This window comes from Tachyglossus aculeatus, chromosome X2, assembly GCF_015852505.1.
Source record: "Tachyglossus aculeatus isolate mTacAcu1 chromosome X2, mTacAcu1.pri, whole genome shotgun sequence".
Taxonomy (NCBI): Eukaryota; Metazoa; Chordata; class Mammalia; order Monotremata; family Tachyglossidae; genus Tachyglossus; species Tachyglossus aculeatus.
Genome location: NC_052100.1, coordinates 31,842,291 through 31,864,769, shown reverse-complemented (window position 1 = coordinate 31,864,769; position 22,479 = coordinate 31,842,291). Strand labels below are relative to the sequence as shown.

The 22,479-nt window shown below is 55.3% G+C and overlaps 1 protein-coding gene across 2 annotated transcripts in view; it reads right to left on the bottom strand.

Annotated features, from left to right (window-relative positions):
- Positions 1–22,479, bottom strand: part of NFATC1 (nuclear factor of activated T cells 1) — a 119,702-nt gene that overhangs the window by 74,114 nt on the left and 23,109 nt on the right. For both annotated transcript variants that reach the window (XM_038771110.1, XM_038771109.1), the window contains exons 2-3: positions 19,766–20,963; positions 14,320–14,479 (exon numbers count right to left, since the gene is read on the bottom strand). In XM_038771110.1, the coding sequence (XP_038627038.1) occupies positions 14,320–14,479; positions 19,766–20,963 (1,358 nt within the window). The remainder of the gene's footprint in view (positions 1–14,319; positions 14,480–19,765; positions 20,964–22,479) is intronic.

The window sequence follows — 22,479 nt, the reverse complement described above, 5'->3', positions numbered from 1 at the left end:
TTTGCCACTTGTCTGCTGTGTGTCCTTGGGAAAATCTCTTCACTTTTCTGTGCCTCATTTACCTCATCTTTAAAACGGAGATTAAGACTGTGAGCCCCATGTGGGACAGGGTCTGTGTCCAACCCAGTTAACCTGTATCTACCCCAGTGCTTAGAACAGTCTTTGACACATAGTAAGTGCTAAACCAATACTATTATTACTATTGCTAATAATAATAATGTGCTGGTTTCCCTCCTGTACACCCACCCAGGCCCGTGGCCGCAGTGAACCAGGAGATCCCCCATGACTACGGCCACAGCTGAACAGAGAGACCTTAGGCATACAACCTCAGTGAACCAGAAGACCCCCAAAGCCACAGTTACAGTGACCAGGAGACCCACCGCCCCAAAAGCCATGGCCACAATGAACTGAGAGATCACCCACATAAGGCCACGGTGAACCAGGAGATTCCCAAAGCTAAGCTCATCCTTTAAACTGTAAGCTGACTGTGGGCAGGGAATGTGTCTGCTTATGGTTGCATTGTACTCCCCCAAGCGCCTAGAACACTGCTCTGCATACAGTCAGTACTCAGTAAATACGATTGAATGAATGAATGAATGAATGAATCAGCAGCCACAATGAACCAGAAGACCTCCCGAGCCCATAGCCACAGTGAACCGAGAGACCCCCAGCTAACGGCTACAGTGAACCCAGAGACCCCCCATTATATGGAACCACAGTGGACTTGTGGCTGAGATTTTCTCCATTAAGCCAAGACATGAAGAGCACCTGAATGGAAGCAGAGCGTTGGAGCGTGCCAGTGGGAATTTCAGCCAGCATATTCTCCCATTGCCGGCCACAGCTGACCGCCCGGAATTCGGGGCAGTGACCCGGGCACAATTAGCTTCTCCAGTGCCAAGCACCTAGCACTGCTGCCTACTTAGAGTGGGACCCGAAAATAGAGCTGGTAATTACTCTGGGCGGCCAGCAAATCTGGGCAAGAGACAGATACAAATACAGACCACGCTTTGCTGCCCGCTTAAGCAATGTCTCGTGAAAAAGGAATAATTCAGCCTGGCTTCTTGTCGAAGCAGGGACCGGTTGAAAAGGCTTTTGTGGGGCTGTGGCACCCTCGACACCCAGCAGCCTCCAACTTGTATGGCGGGTAACGGTTTCTATGCAGAAAAGGACACCGTTTCCTGACCCGCTTACAGACCCTAGGTCTAAAGCCACGAGCTATAATGAATTGTCTCCTTCAATACAGGAAGCACTGGACACCTACTCTGAGCAGAGCACTCTATTATTTTTAATGGTATTTGTTAAGCACTTACTATGTGCCAGGCACCATTCTAAGGGCTGGGAGAGATACAAGCTGATAAGGTTGTCCCACGTGGGGCTCACAGTCTTAATCCCCATTTTACAGATGAGGGAACTGAGGCCCAGAGAAGTTAAGTGACTTGCCCAAGGTCACACAGCTGACAATTGGCAGGGCTGGGATTTGAACCCATGACCTCTGACTCCAAAGCCTGTGCTTTTTCCACTGAGCCATGCTGCTTCTCATCCTCCCCCACCCTCCCCCACCACCCGCGGAATAATGCAAGTCAGGAGGACCTGGGCTCTAATCCCAGGTCTGCCACTTATCTGCTGTGCAACCCTGGGCAAGCCACTTAACTTCTCTGGGACTCGGTTCCCTCCTTTGTAAAACGGGGATTAAGTCCGTGAGCCCCATATGGGACGTGGACTGCGTCTAACCTGATTACTTTGTATCTATCCCAGCTTAGTATACAAATACCCTGAAAGGAAGAGAAAACACAAGAAGGGATGGGCTTTTGGGGAACATAACGGCCAGGACTGTGGGTCCTGTATTGGCCTCTCTGGCCACACAAACAGACTGACCCATCAGCAGGGCCTTCTTCAAATACGAGGGTCCACTCTCATGATGGACACAGTTCAGGGCCTCGAGGCTCCTCTATGAGGGCGGTCAGGACAAGCCAGAACAAATGCTTCCAGCATAAAGGACTGGGCATGCTTTTTTAGGATTACACTTTATGGCTTTCTGGATCAGGGCTGGGGTCCAGAAGCCATGCTGGGTTGCTGGCCCTTAGGATACCGTGTGTCCCCGACTCTCACCGGGGCTGAGGCTGGTGTCCCTCCACCACCAGCCATGAGCGTCTCCACTTTGTCCCGGGAACCCTGGACGGACGAGAGCACCGCAAGCTCTGTCCCCGGTCCTCCCCGAGCCCGAACCGGTCAGCGCCAGGATCTGGGCCTCTTAGTGGCCATCACCGGTCGGGGTTGCCTCCGTTCGGACAGGGGCGGGGCCCGAGCCACAGCCCCGGACGGAAGAGGCCGCGCTCTCCGTGGGCCAGCTGCGTTCCGCCACGGCCTTGCGCAAACAGAGCCGAAGAAAGGGAACCGTTCTTCTCTGAGGCCAGGAGACCCTGGGAGCCTCACTGGGAAAACAAAATTCCTGGGGCTGGGCCTGCCCAGGGGGAGGTGAGAAAGAGAAAGCTTCGACTGAGCGTCGGCCACTAGATGGCCAGTTCAGTGCTCGGCACACTATATGCGCCCAGTACAGTGCTCGGCGTGCAGCAGGTACCCAGTATAGAGCTCTGCCAACAGTAAGATCAGGCCTCTACATACAGTGCCCCGCACACCCTAGGTGCCCAGTACAGCACTCTGAACACTGGAGATTAGCAGTGCTCTGCTCACGGTGGGTGTCTAGCCCAATGTTTTGCACACTGGTGTTTATTCATTCAATCATATTTATTGAGCACTTACTGTGTGCAGAGCACTGTACTAAGCGCTTGGGAAGTACAAATCGGCAACAGATAGAGACGGTCCCTACCCAACAACGGGCTCACATCATCATCATCAATCGTATTTATTGAGCGCTTACTGTGTGCAGAGCACTGTACTAAGCGCTTGGGAAGTACAAATCGGCCACAGATAGAGACGGTCCCTACCCAACAACGGGCTCACAGTCTAGAAGGGGGAGACAGACAACAAAACCAAACAAGTAGACAGGTGTCAATACCATCAGAGTAAACAGAATTATAGTTGTATACACACCAGTAATAAATATGTACAAATAGACACAAGTGCTGTGGGGAGGGGAAGGGGGTAGGGCAGAGGGAGGGAGGGGAGGAGGAGGAGAGGAAAAGGGGTGGCTCAGTCTGGGAAGGCCTCCTGGAGGAGGTGAGCTCTCAGTAGGGCTTTAAAGGGAGGAAGAGAGCTAGTTTGGTGGATGGGTGGTGGGAGGGCATTCCAGGCCGGAGGAAGGACGTGGGCCCCATCATGTTCAATAAATACGGATGATGGTGAGGATGATGATGAAGCCATTTCCTCATAAGGATCAGATTTGTGACTTTGGAGTCAGAGGCGGAGTCAGAGGCTGGTGTTGAAGATTGAACGTGCCCATGGCCCTGTGGTACTCTATCCCATTTCCCAGACACACAGTTCTGGCTGGCACCCAGACTTCCCTTCTCTGTCAAAGTTTGGAGGTGCCTAGCTCTGAACTGAGGCTCCTCTTTGTCTCCTGGCTGGTGGCCCTGGATTCCCCCCACCCCCACCCCAAAATAGGGGAGAAACTTCAAGGAAACTGGGGGTCTTGAGGTCTACCTGAATCTTTTTCTGCCTCTCCACCTCTGTTCTCGCTCTCTCTCTGAATTGCTCTTCATCTCTCTCTGCATCTCTCTTTCTTTGCATCTCTCTCAGTCTCAACCACCACTTCGTGGAGAACACAATGAGACGCCGTAAATAAAGACGTTTCACAGCCTGGCACAGAGCGCTCCCAGAGAAGAGAAAATTGAATTATCTTCTGATTGAAGAATGTTTTGCACCGAAACACTAAATGAGCGTTCCTGATTAAAGCCATGCTGAGAAGCCATCTCCCACTAGGAACGGACCGGAGAGTCTCGTGACGCATATACCATGGTTAAGGCACGTTGGCCACAACAGGAGTACAGCTGGCACCCGGGAGAGTTTCCGGACTGGGATATTTGGAATTTCCCCTCTCCCCCATCACCAAAACACACACACACACACACACACACACACACACACACAAACTGAATGGCTGCAAAGTCTTGGGTATCCACAGCCCAGGAGCTGCTGGAAGTTCTGCTGCTACTGGGCTTGGGAAAGAAGGGACACAGTTGACCCGGAGACTGGGAACTCTATTTGGGACATGTGTCTGATCTATTGGTCTTGTACCTGACCTAGTGCTTAGCACAGTGCTGGGCACTTAGTCAGTGCTTAACAAACGCCAGCGTGTTGATCATTTGTTCTACAAAAGCCAGGCTCCAGGGAAAAGACCCAGTTCCCAGCCTCACTGCAGTTGCCATGAACCCCAGCCCCTGGTCTGCCCAAAGTGACAGGCCCAAACTCAAGTCCATTCCCTTCCCAGCAGGGATGACCAGCGGTGGCCAGTACGGCTCCCAAACCTGAGACAAATGTGACCGCGCAGGTCGCGCTGGACTCGTGGCATTCCGTGAGGATGTCCCATGTACCGCTGTGAAGAAACTCCCTCAATTTACAGAGTGTTTCTGAGGGATCCCTGAACCTCCACCTTCGCTTCAGAGACCTCTCCCCCACCCAGGTGCCACTTGAGAGCCAAGACACTCGGCTGCAGCAGTGCCGACGGAGGGAGGCCGGATGCTGTACGGACACATAGTGGAAAGAGCAGCTGAACATCACAGTCCATTGCTGCAGGGTGAATCTGGACAACTGGCTTAGGTCTAGAGGTCACACTGGACATCCCCCACATTTTGGAGTCGGCCAGGCCAGACGCTCTCCCATGGGCCAGCAAAAGGCCTATTTGTGGCCACCTCTGCCTGGTGAGGACCTCGTGGTTGGAGTCATTAAGCCCCGGAGCCCGAGCGGCCATCTGGTTCAGCACCTTGCCTCCAGGCAGGCGAATGTGTCACTCTGGCCAGGACAGGCGGGGGTCTGCTCTCTCCACCCCCTCCCTCAGTAGCCCATTCGAGCATTCATCCCCCTGCTCATCGGGAAGTTCTTCTTTACTTCTACCTGAAATCTCTCCTGCTGCATCCTCCACAAAATCCCTTCTCCCACCTGAAGCCAGGGCCGAAGTGCCCTTCGGCTTCCTCTTCCTCAGAGTGGGCGTGCTTGATTCCCTTGGCCCTGTCCAGCGAGCATCCTCTATCCCCACCTCTGCCTCCTGCCTAGGCCGCTCTCAGATCCTGCCCCTGTGGAGGCCGAGGGGAGGTCAGGCCAAGCCTGGGCACAGGCAGCACAAGGCACTAAGTCCGGTCACGGACACCTGCCCGCCCACTCCCTGCTCCGTTTTCTGGGGGTCAGCGCAATTCTGGTGCCCGGCTGGCTGCCAAGTCCCACAGGTGGCATGTCCTCTCTACCCTAGTTGGGGTGCTGCTTCTCAGGAGGAAGAAAGCCCAGGGCCTGGGCAGCCCTGTCTGTTCCCCCAGGTGGCCGGGGCAAGGAAGTAACCCATGAAAATTCTTCACTTTTTATGGAATTGGCAATTTAGGGAAGGAAAGAACCTTGGGTCCTGAAATATCGCCTCAAGAAGCAAGGGCAGCTGTCTTGTTACTGGGGCAGACGTATAAAAAATTAATCACTTTCCTCCCGCCGACAGCCCGGCGGTGCCCGGTGACTGAGCTGGGCTCGTAACCTGCCATCTGGCCCCCTCCTCTGCCCCTCAGGCCCGGGACCCCCGGGACTCCCGGGAGCCCGGTGGGGATGGCGGGGCCCAGGAGCGGCTGCTGACTGGAACCAAGGAGGAGGCTGGCCAGGAACCGGCTGCTTATTGCCACAGCAACGGCCTTGCTGGTGCTCCCGTGAACCCCCAGCTTTCTGGTATGCTAACCCTGACCCAACAGAATCCACTGGACGAGAAAGAAAGGTAGAAAAAGAAAATTGCTTCACGAACATAACCAAATCAGGAGAGATAAAATCCCTGGAAATCCCTTGGAGGGGCCCTGTGGGCAGAGACCCCTGCCCACCTAACCCTGCCAGCATCCGCTCAGAGGGTTCCCACAGATCTGTCTCACTTCTTCATGTGTTGACTCATGCCCCAAGGCTCCCACTGCCACACCTAGGGAACAGAAGCAGCATGGCTTAGTGGATAGAGCATGGGACTGAGAGTCAGAAGGACCTGGGTTCTAATCCTGGCTGTGCCACTTGTCTGCTGTATGACCTTGGGCAAGTCATTTAACTTCATTGGACCTCAGTTACCTAATCTGTAAAATGGGGGGGTAAGAGTGTGAGCCCCATGTGGGACAGGGATTGTGTCCAACGTGGTTAACTTGTATCTTCCCCAGTGCTTAGAACAGTGCTTGGCACATAGTAAGCACTTAACAAGTACCATTATTATTATTATTATTATTATTATTATTATTATTATCAAAAGATGCCCATCTTCTGGGGGTCTGGAGAGACCCCTGACCACCCTGGGCCCTGGCAGAGTCCAGAAGCTGGGGCGTTCAAGCTGGGCATCCTCACTGTCTGTTGGCCAGATATGCTGCCGACATGCATGAGTCTGCATAGGTCTACAACTTCCCACAGCCCTGTGCATCTGTGGCCATCACTGGGCTGCACAGAGAAATGCATTTTTGGTATGGTACTTGCTAAGCATTTACTATGTGCCAGGCAGTGTGTTAAGCACTGGGGTAGTTGCCAGTTAGGTTGGAGACAGTCCATGTCCCACATGGGGCTCACAGTCTTAATCCCCATTTTACAGATGAGGGAACTGAGGACCAGAGAAGTTAAGTGACTTGCCCGGGGTCATATAGCAGGCAAGAAGCAGAGCTGGGACAAGAACCCAGGTATGACTCTGAGGCCCTGTGATCTTTCCATGAGGCCACGCTTTTGCTGTGAGGAGGAGGCTTCAAGGGAGAGAGGCCAGGGGCTGCAGAAGATGCTAGAACAGACCTTAGTGTCCACTGTTGTGGTTCCAGGGACCATGAGGGGAGGACGTGAGGTGAGCGAGGGACAGGGACAACAATCATCTGAGTCAACCTCAGCCCAGAGCCTGCCCAGACCTGAAGATCCAATCAGGGCAGCAGAGCCTCAAGATGGGCGCTCTCTGGGTCCGTTGGGTCCCTGAGGCCTGCTTTCCTTCACAGTTGCCGGGTCCTACTCCCCGCCCCGCCCCCCCAGCTCCATCACTGAACTCTGGCCCCCAAGGCAACAAGCCCGGCAACAGTCATCGTCACCCGTTGGCCAGCAGGAGCCAGCCGGCCCGCCCAGGCACCAAACCGACGACTGATGGAACAATCTCTGGGGTCTCGTTTGCAGAGCCGAAGGCAGCAGGTGCGAGGCTGGGTGTTCCCAGAATCCCTGGCGAGTCTCCCGGGGATGTGCACGATTTGATTGATTTATTTTTGGCTGCTGAAGGGCGAGGAGTGGGTATCGTCCTCAGCTTGTCGCCAGCGATGCGCTCACAGTGGGTGGAGTTCCCCTGGCTCTGGCACTTCCTTCCTTTAGATCCCTAACTCTGGGGGCTCCGGGAAGCCACCCCGCCACCGCAGTCCAGCTCTGGGAATACCCCCGGATGCACGGACCACAGGACTTGGAGTCCGGAGACCCGGGTTCTCGCCGCGGCTCAGGCCCAGGCCTGCTGGATGATCTCTAGCATGTCACAGCCTCCCTGGGCCTGTTTCCTCCTCTGGAGTCAGGGGTTGAGATATCTGCTCTCCCAGGAGCCAGGCAGGAGGAGCCAGGGAGCCGGACAAGGATGCCAACAGAGAGAGGAGAGGACTTTTGCTTGCCAGACAGGAGAATCAGAGAGAGGAGAGCTGGGATGACTTGGAAAGGAAAACCTCCAGCTTCCCCCACAATCCACTATTCCTTCTCCCCCATTCCCCTTGCCCCGCCTCCCCAATAAACTAGTTCCCCGGGTTACTGTGTCCCTCTGGGGAAGGACGCAGGCTGACCCACTCGAGGAGTGTCTGAAGCCCTTGGGGAGACCATGCAGGCTGGATTTTGGGGAGAGCATGGGGAATTTGCACCTAAAGGAAGCTCTGCTGCTGGAAACAACAGCAGGACAGAATGGAGTTAAAAAATATCCATGGATGAGGATCCATCCTGGACCGCTGTGGGAGAGTCAGAGCTGTTGAATGGTCCATGCTGGGTCACTGGGGGAGAGTCAGGGATGGAGAGGAAAGTGTCAGGGGTGTTGGATGGTCCAAGCTGGGTCACTGGTGGAGAGTCAAGGATGGAGAGGGGAGAGTCAGGGGTGTTAGATGGGTGTTGGGTAACTGGAGGGAGAGCCAGGAGTGGAGAGGGATGAGTCAGGGATGGAGAGGGGAGAGTCAGGAGTGTTGGATGATTCGTGCTGGCTCACTGGAGGGAAATTCAGGGATGGAAAGGGGAGTCAGGGATAGAGAGAGGAGGGTCAGGAGTGTTGGATGGTCCATCCCTAACCAGGGGATGGGTGTCCAAAAGAGTGACCAGTCTATGATTCCTCCAAGTGTCCCAATGTCCCCACTGGTGTCAGAGTCCTGGGCTGGTGGGTCATGGCAAGGCTCTTGGCCTGCTGCTAGCATTCATCTGGACCCTCAAAAAGAGAAGTTCAATATCCTCTTGGGTCTGTGCCCTGCAGTTTGAACTGGGTGACTCAACTCTATTCCTGGTTCATCCTCACTCCGGCAGCCTTGAGCAAGCTCCCCTCTCCTCTTGCCCACCCTCATGTGGGAGCTTCCCCTTCCTCCCCTGCTCTCCTCTCCCCCTCCCACCCTGCCACCCCCTCAGGGGAAGGAATCCAAGACTCTTAGCCTCCCTCAGAGACACTGAGAAGATCAAGGAAGTGATCATTTCCTTGATGGCGGCTCTCTCCTCCCCCACGCCCCCACCACCACCCAAGGCCTGGGGGGACTGGAAAAGGGTGGGCATGAAGGGTGCCAGGATGGGGGACCCTCAAGATTGCCCATCCATCTCTGCAGCAAACAGAAACTCACCACTGACTTTAAAGCACTCAATCACTTTCCTTCCTCCTACCTCGCCTTGCTACTCTCCCACTCCAACCCAGCCAGCCTGCATGCTCCTCTAATGCTAACTTTCTCACTGTACCTCGATCTCGTCTATCTCGTTTATCTCACCGCTGATCTCTCACCCACGTCCTGCCTCTGTCCTGGAACGCCCTCCCTCCTCACATCTGACAGAAAATTATTCTCCCCCCGCTTCAAAGCCTTATTGAAGGCACATCTCCTCCAAGAGGCCTTCCCTGACTAAGCCCTCCTTTCCTCATCTCCCACTCCCCTTCTGCATTGCCCTGACTGGCTCCCTTTATTCCCCACCCCCATAACCACGGAACTTTTGTACATATCTGTAATTTATGTATTTACATTAATAACTGTCTCCCCCTCTACGCTGTAAGATCATTGTGGGCAGGGAATGTGTCTGCTGATTGTCGAATCTTACCCACCCAAGCGCTTAGTACGGTGTTCTGCATAGAATAAGTGTTCAATAAATGCAATTGACTGGGGAGCCTCTCATCATCTGTGCACCTTCCACACCTGTTTCCCCGACCCACCACTACCAGTCATTCCAGCTCCCATTCAGCCACAACTTTTGGGATGGCCAGTCCTATGTGGCCAGAGAGATGGGGGTGACGTGCCTCCCGACAGTCTGAGGAAGGCAGAAGCACCCCAGTAATCTCCCAGGCACCGGTTATCACTGGGAGAACTGCATGCCCCTGGGCCGTAGGATCTTTTGGGTCTTGGTTGGTTGGTTTGGTGGTCGGTTATCATCAATGGCACTTATTGGGCCCTTACTACATGCAGAGCACTCTACTAAGCATTTGGGAAAGTATAATACAACAGAGTTGGCGGACACGTTCCCTGCCCACAATAGTGGTTGATTATTTTGTTGGTTGGTTGCTTGTTTGCTTTTAACTTGTGGAAAATAACATTTTATCATCCCCCATGTGCCAGTGCCGAGAGGCCTGCCTCCCCAGATCTTTCCCTTCTTCTTTTATGAAAATGTACTTAAATGTGACCGACCAACATCTTACTAGATGCCAAGCACTGTGATGAGCACTAGGATAGATATGGGTACACACCCCCTGCCCCATCTGGGGTTCACCATAGCCCTAAAGGGAGGGAGAACGGGGTCTTCCCCATTCACCTGTGCAGGTAGGGAAACTGAGGCCCAGAGTTAAGGTTACACAGCAGGCCAGAAACAAATAATAATAATAATAATAATAATTGTAGTATTCGCTAAATGCTTATCTTGTGCTAAGTACTGTATTAAGATACAAAATAAGCAGGTCAATCGATCAATCTTATTTATTGACCACTTACTGTATGCAAAGCACTGTACTAAGCGCTTGGGAGAGTACAACACAGCAATATAACAGACATATTCCCTGCCCACAGTGAGCTTACAGTCTAGAGGGCTAGGCAGACATTAACAGAAATAAATTACGGACACGGACAAAAGTGCTGTGGGGCTGGGACAGTGTGAGGGGGGTGAATGAAGGGAGCAAGTCAGGACGACACAGGGGGAGTAGAAGAAAATGAAATGAGGGCTTAGTCATGGAAGGTCTCTTGGAGGAGATGTGGCTTCAATAAGATTTAGAAAGTGGGGCGACTGATTGTCTGTTGGATATGAAGAGAGAAAGCACTCCAGGCCAGAGGCAGGTTGTGCTGTCCCACAAAGGACTCCCAGGTTAGGGGAAGGAGGAAGCTTGGAGACAAAGCAACAGGAGAGAACTTCAACTTCCCTAGACAGAGCCCTGAACCCAGTGTTGAACAGCCCAAGTCCTAGAAGAGAACCAGTTGGGAGCTGGCACTTGGCTCTGTATAACAAGACTGGCGGCCCAGACTGAGCCCCCCTTTTTCCTCTCCTCCTCCCCATCCCCCCCGCCCTACCTTCTTCCCCTCCCCACAGCACCTGTAGATATGTTTGTACAGATTTATTACTCTATTTATTTTACTTGTACATATTTACTATTCTATTTATTTTGTTAGTGATGTGCATTTAGCTTTAATTCTGTGTTCTGATGACTTGACACCTGTCAAAATGTTTTGTTTCGTTGTCTGTCTCCCCCTTCTAGACTGTGAGCCCGTTGTTGGGTAGGGACCGTCTCTTGTCTGTTGCCGACTTGCACTTCCCAAGTGTTTAGTACAGTGCTCTGCACACAGTAAGCACTCAATAAATATGATTGATTGATTGATTGATTAGTATAGTGCTCTGCACACAGTAAGCGCTCAATAAAAATGAATGAATGAATGAATCAAAACCTAGGCGGGGGAGCAGGGGGAATGGAGGGGTGGATCGATGGGAGAAGGAGGGGAAGAAGAGAGAAGAAGGAGGAGGGAATGGGGCCAGAGAGAGATGAAAAGGAAGGGAGAGACAGAGAGAGGAGAGAAATGGGGGTGGGGGAAAGAAAGGGAGAGGGAGGAGGAGGGACGAGGCCCCTCAGCCCACTTTCTTCTAGGGCGTCTCATTGGGTGAAAGCCTTAGTGTGGGACGTCTTAAGCTCAAAGCAAAATAAACCATCTTTTTTTTTTTCAAAATGTTTATGAGGTGGGGAAACGGCACAGTGAGTCACGCCATCCCCAGAGCCGGCTCCACCGTCAGACGGCGGCAGCGGGAAGGAAAGCTTCCAAGCTCGGCCCGCGGGAGCACGCTGGGGAGATGCTCTGCTCCTGGGCTGCCTGGGAACGAAGCCCCTGGGGGCAGGGGCTCCTGCCCGATCAGAGCTTGCCCTTTTCCTTTCCCCCAGTGCTCAGTGTGCGCCCTCCGGAAATCTCAGACGGGGTGGCGGGCGGGAGTAGGAGGGGTCCTTCTCCATAGGCCCGGCCTGGCCTCTGCTGGACCGGGTCACTGGAAAACTCCTTCATCACGGTCGTCCTCATCTCCCTCTCGTCCTCATCTGGGGAGGAGGAGGAGGTGGAAGAGGAGGGAGTGGGGAAGAGGAGGAAGTGGAGGACATGGTGCAAGAGGAGGAGGATGTAGTGGTGGTGGAGAAGGAGGAGGAGGAGGAGGAGAAGGAGGTAGGGGGTGTAGTTAGCTCCTTCTGTGCCACGTGTTTTTTTTTCATGGCTAGCAGCAACTACTGAAACGAGGGAAGGGATTGGTGGGCAGGGGTGGGGGGCAGATGGGAGGCAGGAAGGAGGGAGAGAGCTAAGAGAGTTTGAGAGAGAGAAGGAGAGGGAGAGAGGGAAAGAGTAAGGATGCATGGAAGGAAAGAAAGGATTGTGGAAGGAAGTGGTTTTTAAACTGGTATCTGCTAAGTGCTTACTATGTACCAGGCACTGTACTAAGCGCTGCGGTAGATACAAGCTGATCAGCTTGGATCCAGTCCATGTCCCACATGGGCCTCACAAGGTTAATCCCCATTTTACAGAAGAGATAACAAGCCCAGAGAAGTTTAGTGACTTGCCCAAGGTCACTCAGCAGACAAATCGTGGAGCTGGGATTAGAACCCAGTTTCTCTGACTCTCAGACCCCAGCTTTAACTTCTGGACCATGCTGGAAGTCACTCGGGGCCTCAGTTTCCTCTTCTGCCAAAGGGGACTAAACACCGGTTCTCCCTCCTACTTAGACTGTGAGCCCAGTGTGGGCCAGGGACTGCTCCGTCTCCCCCTTTTAGACTGTGAGCCCACTGTTGGGTAGGGACTGTCTCTATATGTTGCCAGCTTGTACTTCCCAAGCGCTTAGTACAGTGCTCTGCACACAGTAAGCGCTCAATAAATACGATTGATTGATTGATTGACTGAGCCCAGTTTGTATATGCTGTATCTACCCCAGTGCTCAGCATATAGTGAACAAGTAACAAATACCATTACTGAGGGAGGGAGGGAGGGAGAGAAGGGAGGAGAGCTGGAAGGGAGTTGAAGGGAGGTGAGGGAGCTTTTGTCTTTTGGGAAATGGAGTCAGTCAGAGCAGAAGGGCAGCAACCAGGGGCAGCTTCTCACTATCTCTGCTCCAAGAAGGGTCTGCCTGGGTCACCAGCAAAGACCAAGGGACACCCCAGGGCTTGGAAAGACTTCGGCCCAGAGAAAAGGAGGACCAGGCTGTGATTTGGCAGAAGAGAGCGGGGAGGGTACGGGGACTGGGGCCCGGAGGCTGGGGTTCTCCATTCCCTCTCACTGGTGGGAACAGCCCCAGGCTTGGGAGCAACTCACCCGGCCTTTCATATGCACCTAGTCTACAACTGTTCGGTAAGCGGGCCGCGCCAGAGATGCCAAGCATGGCCACCACCTCCGCCCCCGAGCCATGGGAACCCAATGCGTGTTCAAGGATGGACTGAGGCCTTGGGGGTGAAGCCATTATATTAAATGCCATTAATATATATATATATATATATATATATATATATATATATATAAGATAGGGTGGGTGCGGGGGACAGCAGGGCTGTCCCCCAGCGCACACACAGTCCCCCCCGCCTCCATTTTCAGCTCCCTCAGGTAAAGCGTCACCAGGAGGCACGAGGGCCAGGCCTGGGTCACGTGACCACCGCATCTCTGAGGCCCCGACAAATGCCATCAGTGGCTTGCCAAATCACACTACTGACATCTCTCTCGTCTATTTCTCCCTCAATGCTTTTCTTCCAATTTCCTCACAGGGGACCCTTTCTACAAATCCGCAGAAGCAAGAATTTGTTCCCAGAGGAACCCCGGCTTCCCCTCGCCCCACAGCCACCGAGTTCCCGCCTCTCCCCACAGTCTCTGTGAACACAGGCTCCACTTTAGAGTCACGGGACTCTACAGCAGCAGAGGACACGGTGGAGGAAGGAGGCTGGACGCTGACCGTAGGGACAGCGGGCAGAGAGGCAGCCAGGGATGTGTCTACACAGGCCAGGGCACAGAATGGCTGCCCCAGCAGAATCAAAGTGGCCAAATGGTCACCCTATACCTACAGGGCACACTAGCTGGACACTGGACTGTCCCCATGGTGTAGAACCAAACAGGGGACAGGTCAGATGGTCACCGGACTGTCACTGCAAAGCCTAGAACTGGATAAACTGTCAGCCTATGGACAGAGGACAGAGTGGCTGGACACTCAGACGGGTAAATTCCCTCCATACAGGGGACAGAAACTTTGGATCCTGGACTGTCACCCCTGGGCAAAGAACCAAGTGCTCTGGCCTCCCTAGAGATTGGGGTCAGGCCAGCTGAACACCGAGCTGTCCCAGCAGTTTATAGCGCTGTACAACTGACTGACCCCTTAAGACTGGAAGCTCGTTTTGGGCAGGGAATGTGTCGGTATATTGTTCTATTGTACCCTCCCAAGTGCTCAGTAACGCACTTCACACACAGTAAGTACTCAATAAATACCACTGATTGATTGTTTGAATGCCTGCCCGCTCTCCCCCACCCCCCACCGCCGCCTCGCAGGATGTGGTACCTGGACTATGGGGTGGCCCCCGGCCGACGCCTTCACGGCCCCCCGGCTCCCCTCGGTCTCGTAGTGGGCCCGGTGGTGGGATTTGGGCTGCACCTCGATGCGCAGGTCGTAGGGCCCAGAGTGCGACGGCAGCTGCCAGTCCAGCGCTGGCAGAGACGGGCTGTCAATCAAGAGGGATAGGGGATGGAAGATTAACAGTGAACACATGTGTCCTCTCCGACCGCTGGGATCCACCTCGGCTGGACCGCTGCCCATCACACTGCCCGTGGGGATCCCCCTCCCACCGGCTTGCCGGCCAGACGGCCCCATGGCCCTAGAGGGGCCGGATGCTGGCTCGTGGAAGCCACCTGAGGCTAGGGCGGGCGGTGGGGGGAGAAGAAGACATACAAGCTGCTTTGCTAATTGCCACAGGAATTTTTTTAGCAAAATGATGAAGTTCCTCCAAAGGCCTTTGGGCTGTTGGTCTCCCCGGCTGAGTCATTCATCCCCTCCCCCGAGGTTAGCCCAGGCCCCCTGCGGACACACAGACTGAAGAGGGGATGCAAGAGTCTCTGGGAGTCTCAGAGCGGAGGTGGGGGTGGAGGGGGGGTTGTGGAGGACCAAAGGGAGGAGAAATGTGATTCTGGCTTTGGGCCCACCCCCATGGCTTCCAGCCGAGATCTGGCCCGGCATGGCTGCTGAAGCCAGGGAGCAGGGTTAGTCCTTAACCTGGCCAGCCGCAAGGACTAGACTGAGACTTCAGCAGGGCAAGCCTGGGGGCCATCTCCTGGGGGGCTGCTCTGGTTCTGCGGGGGTTGAATGGGGATGAGGGGAACAGAGAGGGAAGGTGCCTGCCCCTTTCGGTCATCCTTGTGTCGTGCCCCGCCCTTCACTCCTGCACTCCCTCCACCCAGGTTTTGGGGGACGGGGGAAGCAGACGTCGAGAAGCCGGACATCTCTCGTGGCAACCCGTTGTCCCAGACTCGTGGAGAATGGGGGATCCCCCTGCTCAAGGGCGGTCCCCATCGCGTGGCCACACTTGACGGCCTGGACTCCTTGCGTCCCTGACACTGCTGGGGATGGTGCCAGTAGTGGCTCAGGGTGGATCTACATGGGCGGGGCTCTGGGACCCATTCACGGGGTGGGGGGGGGGGGCAGGGGGAAATCCGCTAGTTGCACTTCCTCCAGCACTGTTTCGTCTCCCCTCCCTCTCAGCCCTCGTCCCGCTGATGGATTGAGGAAGCCCAGTTTCGGGGATGAGACCATAAACTCCTCAAGAGCAGGAACACAGTTTATGCACAGCACAGTGTCCACCCTGCACACAGGAGACGCCTAATGCAACATCTCTGCTCTCAGAAAGTGCCCGCTTCAGTGCTCTGAACAAAGTAGGTGCCCAGTTCAGTTCTCAGCACATAGTAGAGGCCCAGTACAGTGCTCAGCACATAGTAAGGGTACAGAACGGTGCTCTGCACACAGCAGGCGCCCAGGACAGTGCTCTGCATACACTAGACTGTTAGCTCCTGGAGGGCAAGGACCATGCCTACCAGCTCTAAGTGTACTCTCCCAAGTGTTTCATACCATGCTCTGCACACGTTAATCGCTCAACAACGACTATCATTGGTTGACAGGTTGACTGGAGACAGGCCGCAACCTCATCCCCAAGGCTCCAAACCCGACAAGGCCCCAGCCCGAAGCGGAGAACGGGGAACGCCTACCCCTTCCGCCCCGACTTCCGCCGGCTGGTCTCCAGACTCTCAGCCAGCACGGCAGAATCCTCCTGAGCCGTAGCCCGAGGACCCTTGGGGGGTGGAGGGGTTCAATGGAGCGGGGCTCCGAAGACCCTCCGTGCACTCTGATAGGCACCAAACGGCAATCAAGCGGCAGCCTCGCCGATAAAGGGAGGTCCGTGGAGCATTCAACAGTTTCTGAACAGCCTGTCGCAGCTATTTCCTATTTGAGGTTATCTTCATCACACACTTCATTTCCTGCCCCTGGCCGGGGAAAGGGAGAGAAGCACGAGGCTGCCAGAAATGATGAATCGCAAGGGTGGACTGGTCCCGCCGGGGGGAGGGGGAGGCCGGCTTGCCTGTCGGCCTGCCCCCGACCCTGGCGGGCCGGGACCCGAGAAGAAGAGCCCGGAGGCAGCGTCAGAGGATGGAGTGGCCTTCATTCTGCCAGCCACAGGCTCTCCAGCCCCGCCTGCTGATTTTGATCTTGGTTTTCATTCTCACAGAGCCTACAGAAACACAACCAAAGCCCTCAAGCCCTCAAGGTCTAGAGCCGGGGACTGTGCGTGGGAGGGGAAGGGGAGGGGTAAGCGGGGCACCTAAGTGAATGAGCCTGACCCTTGAAAATGAGAGTAAACATCAAGGGTAAAGGGCACCTCCGACAGATGGGCCTGTTGGAAAAGTTTGAAAAATCAATACAATTAGGGTAGCGCCAATCGCCGGCCTCTGGCCAGCCTAAAGAGGAACCTCCGTCAGATGATTCGTAAGAGAGAAAAATGCCTCAGTTCCTCATGGCGAGAAAGGTCAAACGCATTTCCCCGGTGATAAGGAACCCTGACTGTTTGTCAAACTTCAGACACCAATAGAAAAGCATCTGAGTCTCAGTGATTTCAGAAGCCCCGGCTGGGCACATGTGAGTGTGTCTACGTGTGTTCACGCGTGTGTGGTGGCGGGGGGGGGGGGGGATGAAAAGGGGGGCAGGGGGCACTTGGTAGGGAAATCTCGCCAGAGGTCTGGGAGACCCTGGGGGCAGAAAAACCACCGTGGGGCACTGGAGTCCAGAGAGGAGCAGCTTGGCTCATTCTGAGCAGAAACTCCAAGACAATGATGAGAAAAGCTGGCCACGGCAAGAACAGCTCCAGGCACCGCAGAAAGCAGACCCGACCACACAACCAAGGTCAGTAGGTGGGGGGGGGGATGGGGGGAGCGTGTGTGTGTGTGTGTGTGTGTGTGTGTGTGTGTGTGTGTGTGTGTGTGTGTGTGTGTGTGTGTGTGTGTGTGTGTGTGTGTGTGTGTGTGTGTGTGTACACGCCGTAGTTGGTTTTGTCTTTTTTCTGTTTCCCACTCTCTTGGCTCAACAGGTCTGTTTGCCCCCATTTAGATTGTGAGCCTTCCATGGCTAAGTACTAAGCCTTAAGTACTCACCCAAGCGCTTAATACAGTGCTCTACACACAGTAAGCACTCAATAAATACAACTGACTTTGTGTCTGGTCTGTTTATTATGTAATTAGCCAAGTGTTTAGGGAAATGCTTCTCCTGCATCGGGGCTACTCCCCGAGCAAGATTTGATCGGGGCCCCTCTCCCCATCTTGAAACCCCCTAAATCCAGAATCAGCGTGGCTAAGTGGAAGTCAGAGGACATGGGTTCTAATACCGGCTCCTTGTATCTACCCCAGCACTTCATAGCAAATACCATAATTATTGTGACTATTATTATCCTCACAGCTGGTCAGGACTGAGGTGGGGCAAAATGCAAGAGGAGGAAGAGTGCAGGAGATCCCAGACACTCTGGCTTTCATTACATGGGTAGCAATGCCATGGGCACGGCCCGGCTCCTTCTCTTGCACCAGATGACACAGGTTTAGTGGGTGGGGGAGACCAGGCCACCGTGGACAGGCCCACCGCTGATGTCACATTGCCCCTGGGGTGTCCAGACCCCAGCCTGGAGGGGAGTGGACAACACTGCTGACGCAGGCCCTGCATGGCGGAAAGGCGTTAGCTACCACGGACGGCCGGGGCCCCCTTTTCCCGGCTCCCCCGGGGGTCGGTGTTTGTGCTGGCAGGCGGGGAGGCCGGGCGGCCCACGGCTAACAAGGGGCCGTCTGTGGCCGGCAGACACAGACACCAGAAGTTTGGCCGGCACAGTCGCCTGAGAGATTCCTGCCAACGGAAACCCCCGCCTCTCCTGTCAGTAGCATCGGGGACGGCCCTGGGAGGTGGTGACGGGAGCTGGTGGGATGTATGGGGCACCTAGGTTGTTCACAGCACTGTCCTGAGCGCTAGGAGAACTGGACACAGTCCCTGGACCTCAAGGGGCTCGTGGACTGAGAGCGAGGAAGGAGGAAAGGGTCTAATGAAATCAAGACACAAAAACTACCCCAAAGTGAGCAACAACGGCTCCTAGGGCTCACTCTGAAGGCGGCCAGACTGTTCAGAGGATATTTAAGACTCCACCCCACCCCCTGCCAGCAGGGTGGATTTTTCCCAAGTCCAGATTGGGGAATCCAACATTTCAGAAGCTGAAGTGCACCAGTCCGGGGAGGTCCAGATTACACGGGCTGGGCTTGGGCCCCGTTGCTCCTAACCTGCACAGAGACATTTGGGAGAGGGAGTGTTGCCATGCAGGCCTGATTTCACCTTGGCTCATCTAAACGCCCCTAGCCCCAGGAACCCCATGGGAACTCCGAATGGCAGGGGCCAGAGAGTGACCGTGGGACTCCTGGCAGGGTCTAGGTCACCAAGCCTGAGGGACTGGACCGAGGCTCAGCGGTCATTCCCCTGTGGGGAGGGCCAAAGGCCATCGATCAATCGATGACATTGAAAGGGTGCTTACTGTAGCCCGTACTAAGCTCTTGGGAGAGGACAATATGTGTCAAACACCGTTCACAGCTTAGAACAGTGTTCGACACAGAGTAAGCGCTTAACAAAATACCGTTTTTAAAAAAAGACCATAATAATAATAATGATGATGGTATTTGTTAAGTGCTTACTAGGTGCCAAGCACTGCTCTAAGTGCTGGGGTAGAATCAAGGTAATCAGGTTGTCCCCATTAGGGCTCACAGTCTTCATCCCCACTTTACAGATGAGGTAACTGAGGCCCAGGGAAGTGAAGTGACTTGCCTAAAGTCACACAGCTGATAAGTGGCGGAGCCGAGATTAGAACCCACGACCTATGACTCTGAAGCCCATGCTCTTTCCACTATGCCACGCTGCTTCTCTAGAGTTCACAGACACGATCCCATCGTGTACCGTGAGCCACACGTGGGATCGGGACTCTGTCCGACCTGATAAACTTATATCTGCCCCAGGGCTTAGAACTGTGTTTTTGACACAAAGTAAGCACTTAAACACCACGATCATAAATCCACTACTGCCCCCCTTCCACTACTAAGCTTCCAAAGCTTAGTAAAACACTCTGTCCACAGAAGACGCCCAGTACAGTACTCTGCCCACAACTGGCGCTCAGCACTCCTCACAGAGGAGGTATCTAAATACCAACTCGCTAAATACCAATGACTAAATGCTCGTTCGAGCCGGATGCAAGCTAGGACTAAATTCAGAGGATCAGAGGGCAGAAAGAAAGGCAGGAAGCAAAGGCAAAATGAACAACCGTCTAGGAGCTTGTTGGATTTCTGTCAGCGCAATGCCCCGGCCCGGCCCCCGTCCAAGACCCCCGGCCCGGTTCTACCCCAGACCCCCCAACCAGGCCCCCGTCCAGTCCCCCGGCCCGATCCCTCACCTCATGTAGGCCGTGGGGGATGGCGGCTTTGGCTTGGCCCAGTGGTAGGGGGCTTGCGGCACGGAGAGGTAACGTTCACAGAAGTTCCCCTTGCGTACGTGCTGGAAGCCGGGAAACTCCTCGGGGGACAGGTCGGCGAGGGGCGGGAGGGGGCCGGGGTCCTCGCTGGCCGGCTCGATCTTGAGCGCGACGGCGGCGGCGGCGGCGGCGGCAGCGGGCGCGTGGTCCAGCGCGGTCTTGCGGGCCTTGACGGGGACGCCGTCGCCCAGGTCCAGCGTGCCGTCGGTGGTCAGCGCGTTGATGGCGGCCACGATGGCCGAACTGGTGTACTGGTGGGAGGTGCCCAGCCAGGTGTCGTCCGTGACGCTGACGCGGGGCGAGCCCTGGGGCGACGGCGTGGGCGAGGGACGAGGCGAGTAGGGGGCCGCCTCGCCCCCGTTGAGACTGTACTTGCGCTTGTTGCAGGGCGAGGAGGGGCGCGAGCCCCGGGGCCCCAGCCAACTCTCCTCCGTGACGCTGGTCCTGGGGGAGGCGGACGGCGAGTGGCGGGGGGAGCCCAGCAGGGTGCAGGCACCCAGGCCACGTGGGTAGCCCTCCTCGGGGTCAGTGGTCCTCGGGGAGACGCAGGGGGACTGCCAGGGAGACGTCTGGGGCGAGGCGTACGGGAAGGAGTAGTTGGACTCGAAGGAGGAGGCTTCGGAGTTGCAGCTGCGGGATGACAGGCTGCTGGCCGGGCTCAGGCAGGAGGGGTCACGGTAGGCCTCCAGGTTGGGCAGGCTGAGCGTGGCCGTGGCCGGGGGCCGCTTGGAGGACGACAAGGACGAGGAGGAGGAGTTGGGGAGCGGCGGAGGGCCGGGGTCCTCGGCGGTGGCCTCGTGGAAGAAGTGGCCTCCGCCGCCTCCGCCTCCGCCCCCGCCGCCGCCGCCGCCGCCGCCGCCGCCGCCGTGCTGGCCCAGGTAGGAGGTGATCTCGATGCGGGGGCTCTCCAGGGTGGGGCCGCCGTTGGGCCGGACGCCGGGGGCGAGGTAGTAGCCCGGGGGCCCGCTGTCGAGGCCCGTGCCGTAGCCGGTGGGGTGGCCGGGGGACGGGATGACCGAGATGATGGGGTTGGCGGCCTGCAGGCCGAGGCAGGCGGTGGCGGGGGCCATGCCTAGTGGCAGGCCGGCGCTCAGGTTCGGCGGTGCGTAGTTATAGTGTTCTGCAAGACAGGAACGAGAGGCTGGGCTGAGGAGAGCTCCACTGCTTCCGGGAAATGCCCCTGACGCTGCCCACCCACACGCACCCGGGCCTCCTCTGGGGCTTGGATGCTGTGCCGGGATGCGCAGACCCCCGGACCTCTAGAAAGCCCACATGGGGAGGCAGGGGGTTCAGAGCACAGATCCAGAGCTACAGGGACACAAGAGGCTGGGGAGGTGCCAGGCCACAGACGTGAACCTTACGGGGCTAAGAGGGAGCGGGTGAGGTGGAGGGGTCAGAGCACAGACCCGGGGCTGTAGAGGCACAGGGGGGCGGGAGGCGGGGGGGGGGGGGGAGGACGGGGTCAGAGCTGGGAATACCACACCCCCAGCAGGGATTCAGGAAAGCCTCCCAGTGCCCAGGGTGACCAGAAGAAACAAACGCCCGAGTGGAGGATGTTGATGCCCGGGCTGAATCAGAACCATGAAACACCACTGGTGGGTGGGTGGGTGGGTGGGTGTGTGCATCCCACACTAAGTGACCGTTCTCTTTCTTGGGCAGCTTCCTCCCAGGCCCGAGTCCTTCCCCAGTCCGACGCTGGTTTCCTGCCCTTCCAAACACCATCATGACCGTGCCGATTTCTCACCACCTTGTGTCATCCCCAAGCACTGGCCCTCTCTCCCAGGCCCGGGGCCAAGTTCCGGGGGGACTTGGACAATGACTATGCCTTTTTTTAAAATTTAATTATTTTTATTTTATAGTGCTCACTATGTGCCAGACACTGTACTAAGCCCTGGGGTAGATACAAGCTAATCAGGTTGAACACAGTCCCTGTCCCACATGGGGCTCACCGGCTTAATCTACTTTTTATTATTATTAGTAGTAGTAGTAATTATAATAATAATAATGATAGTATTTGTTAAGTGCTTACTAAGTGCCAGGCACCGTTCTAAGTTCTGGGGCAGATACAGGGTAATCAGGTTGTCCCCACATGGGGCTTACAGTTTAAATCCCCATTTTACAGATGAGGTAACTGAGGCACAGAGAAGTGAAGTGACTTGCCCCAGGTCACATGGCAGACAATCAGTCAATCAATCGATCGCATTTATTGAGCGCTTACTGTGTGCAGAGCACTGTACTAAGCGCTTGGGAAGTCCAAGTTGGCAACATATAGAGACAGTCCCTACCCAACAGTGGGCTCACAGTCTAGAAGGGGGAGACAGAGAACAAAACCAAACATATTAACAAAATAAAATAAATAGAATAGATATGTACAAGTAAAATAAATAAATAGAGTAATAAATATGTACAAACATATATACATATATACAGGTGCTGTGGGGAAGGGAAGGAGGTAAGACGGGTGGGATGGAGAGGGGGATGAGGGGGAGAGGAAGGAGGGGGCTCAGTCTGTGAAGGCCTCCTGGAGGAGGTAAGGCCTCCTGGAGGAGGTAACAATGATGGCATTTATTAAGCACTTACTATGTGCAAAGCACTGTTCAAAGCGCTGGGGGGGATACAGGGTGATCAGGTTGTCC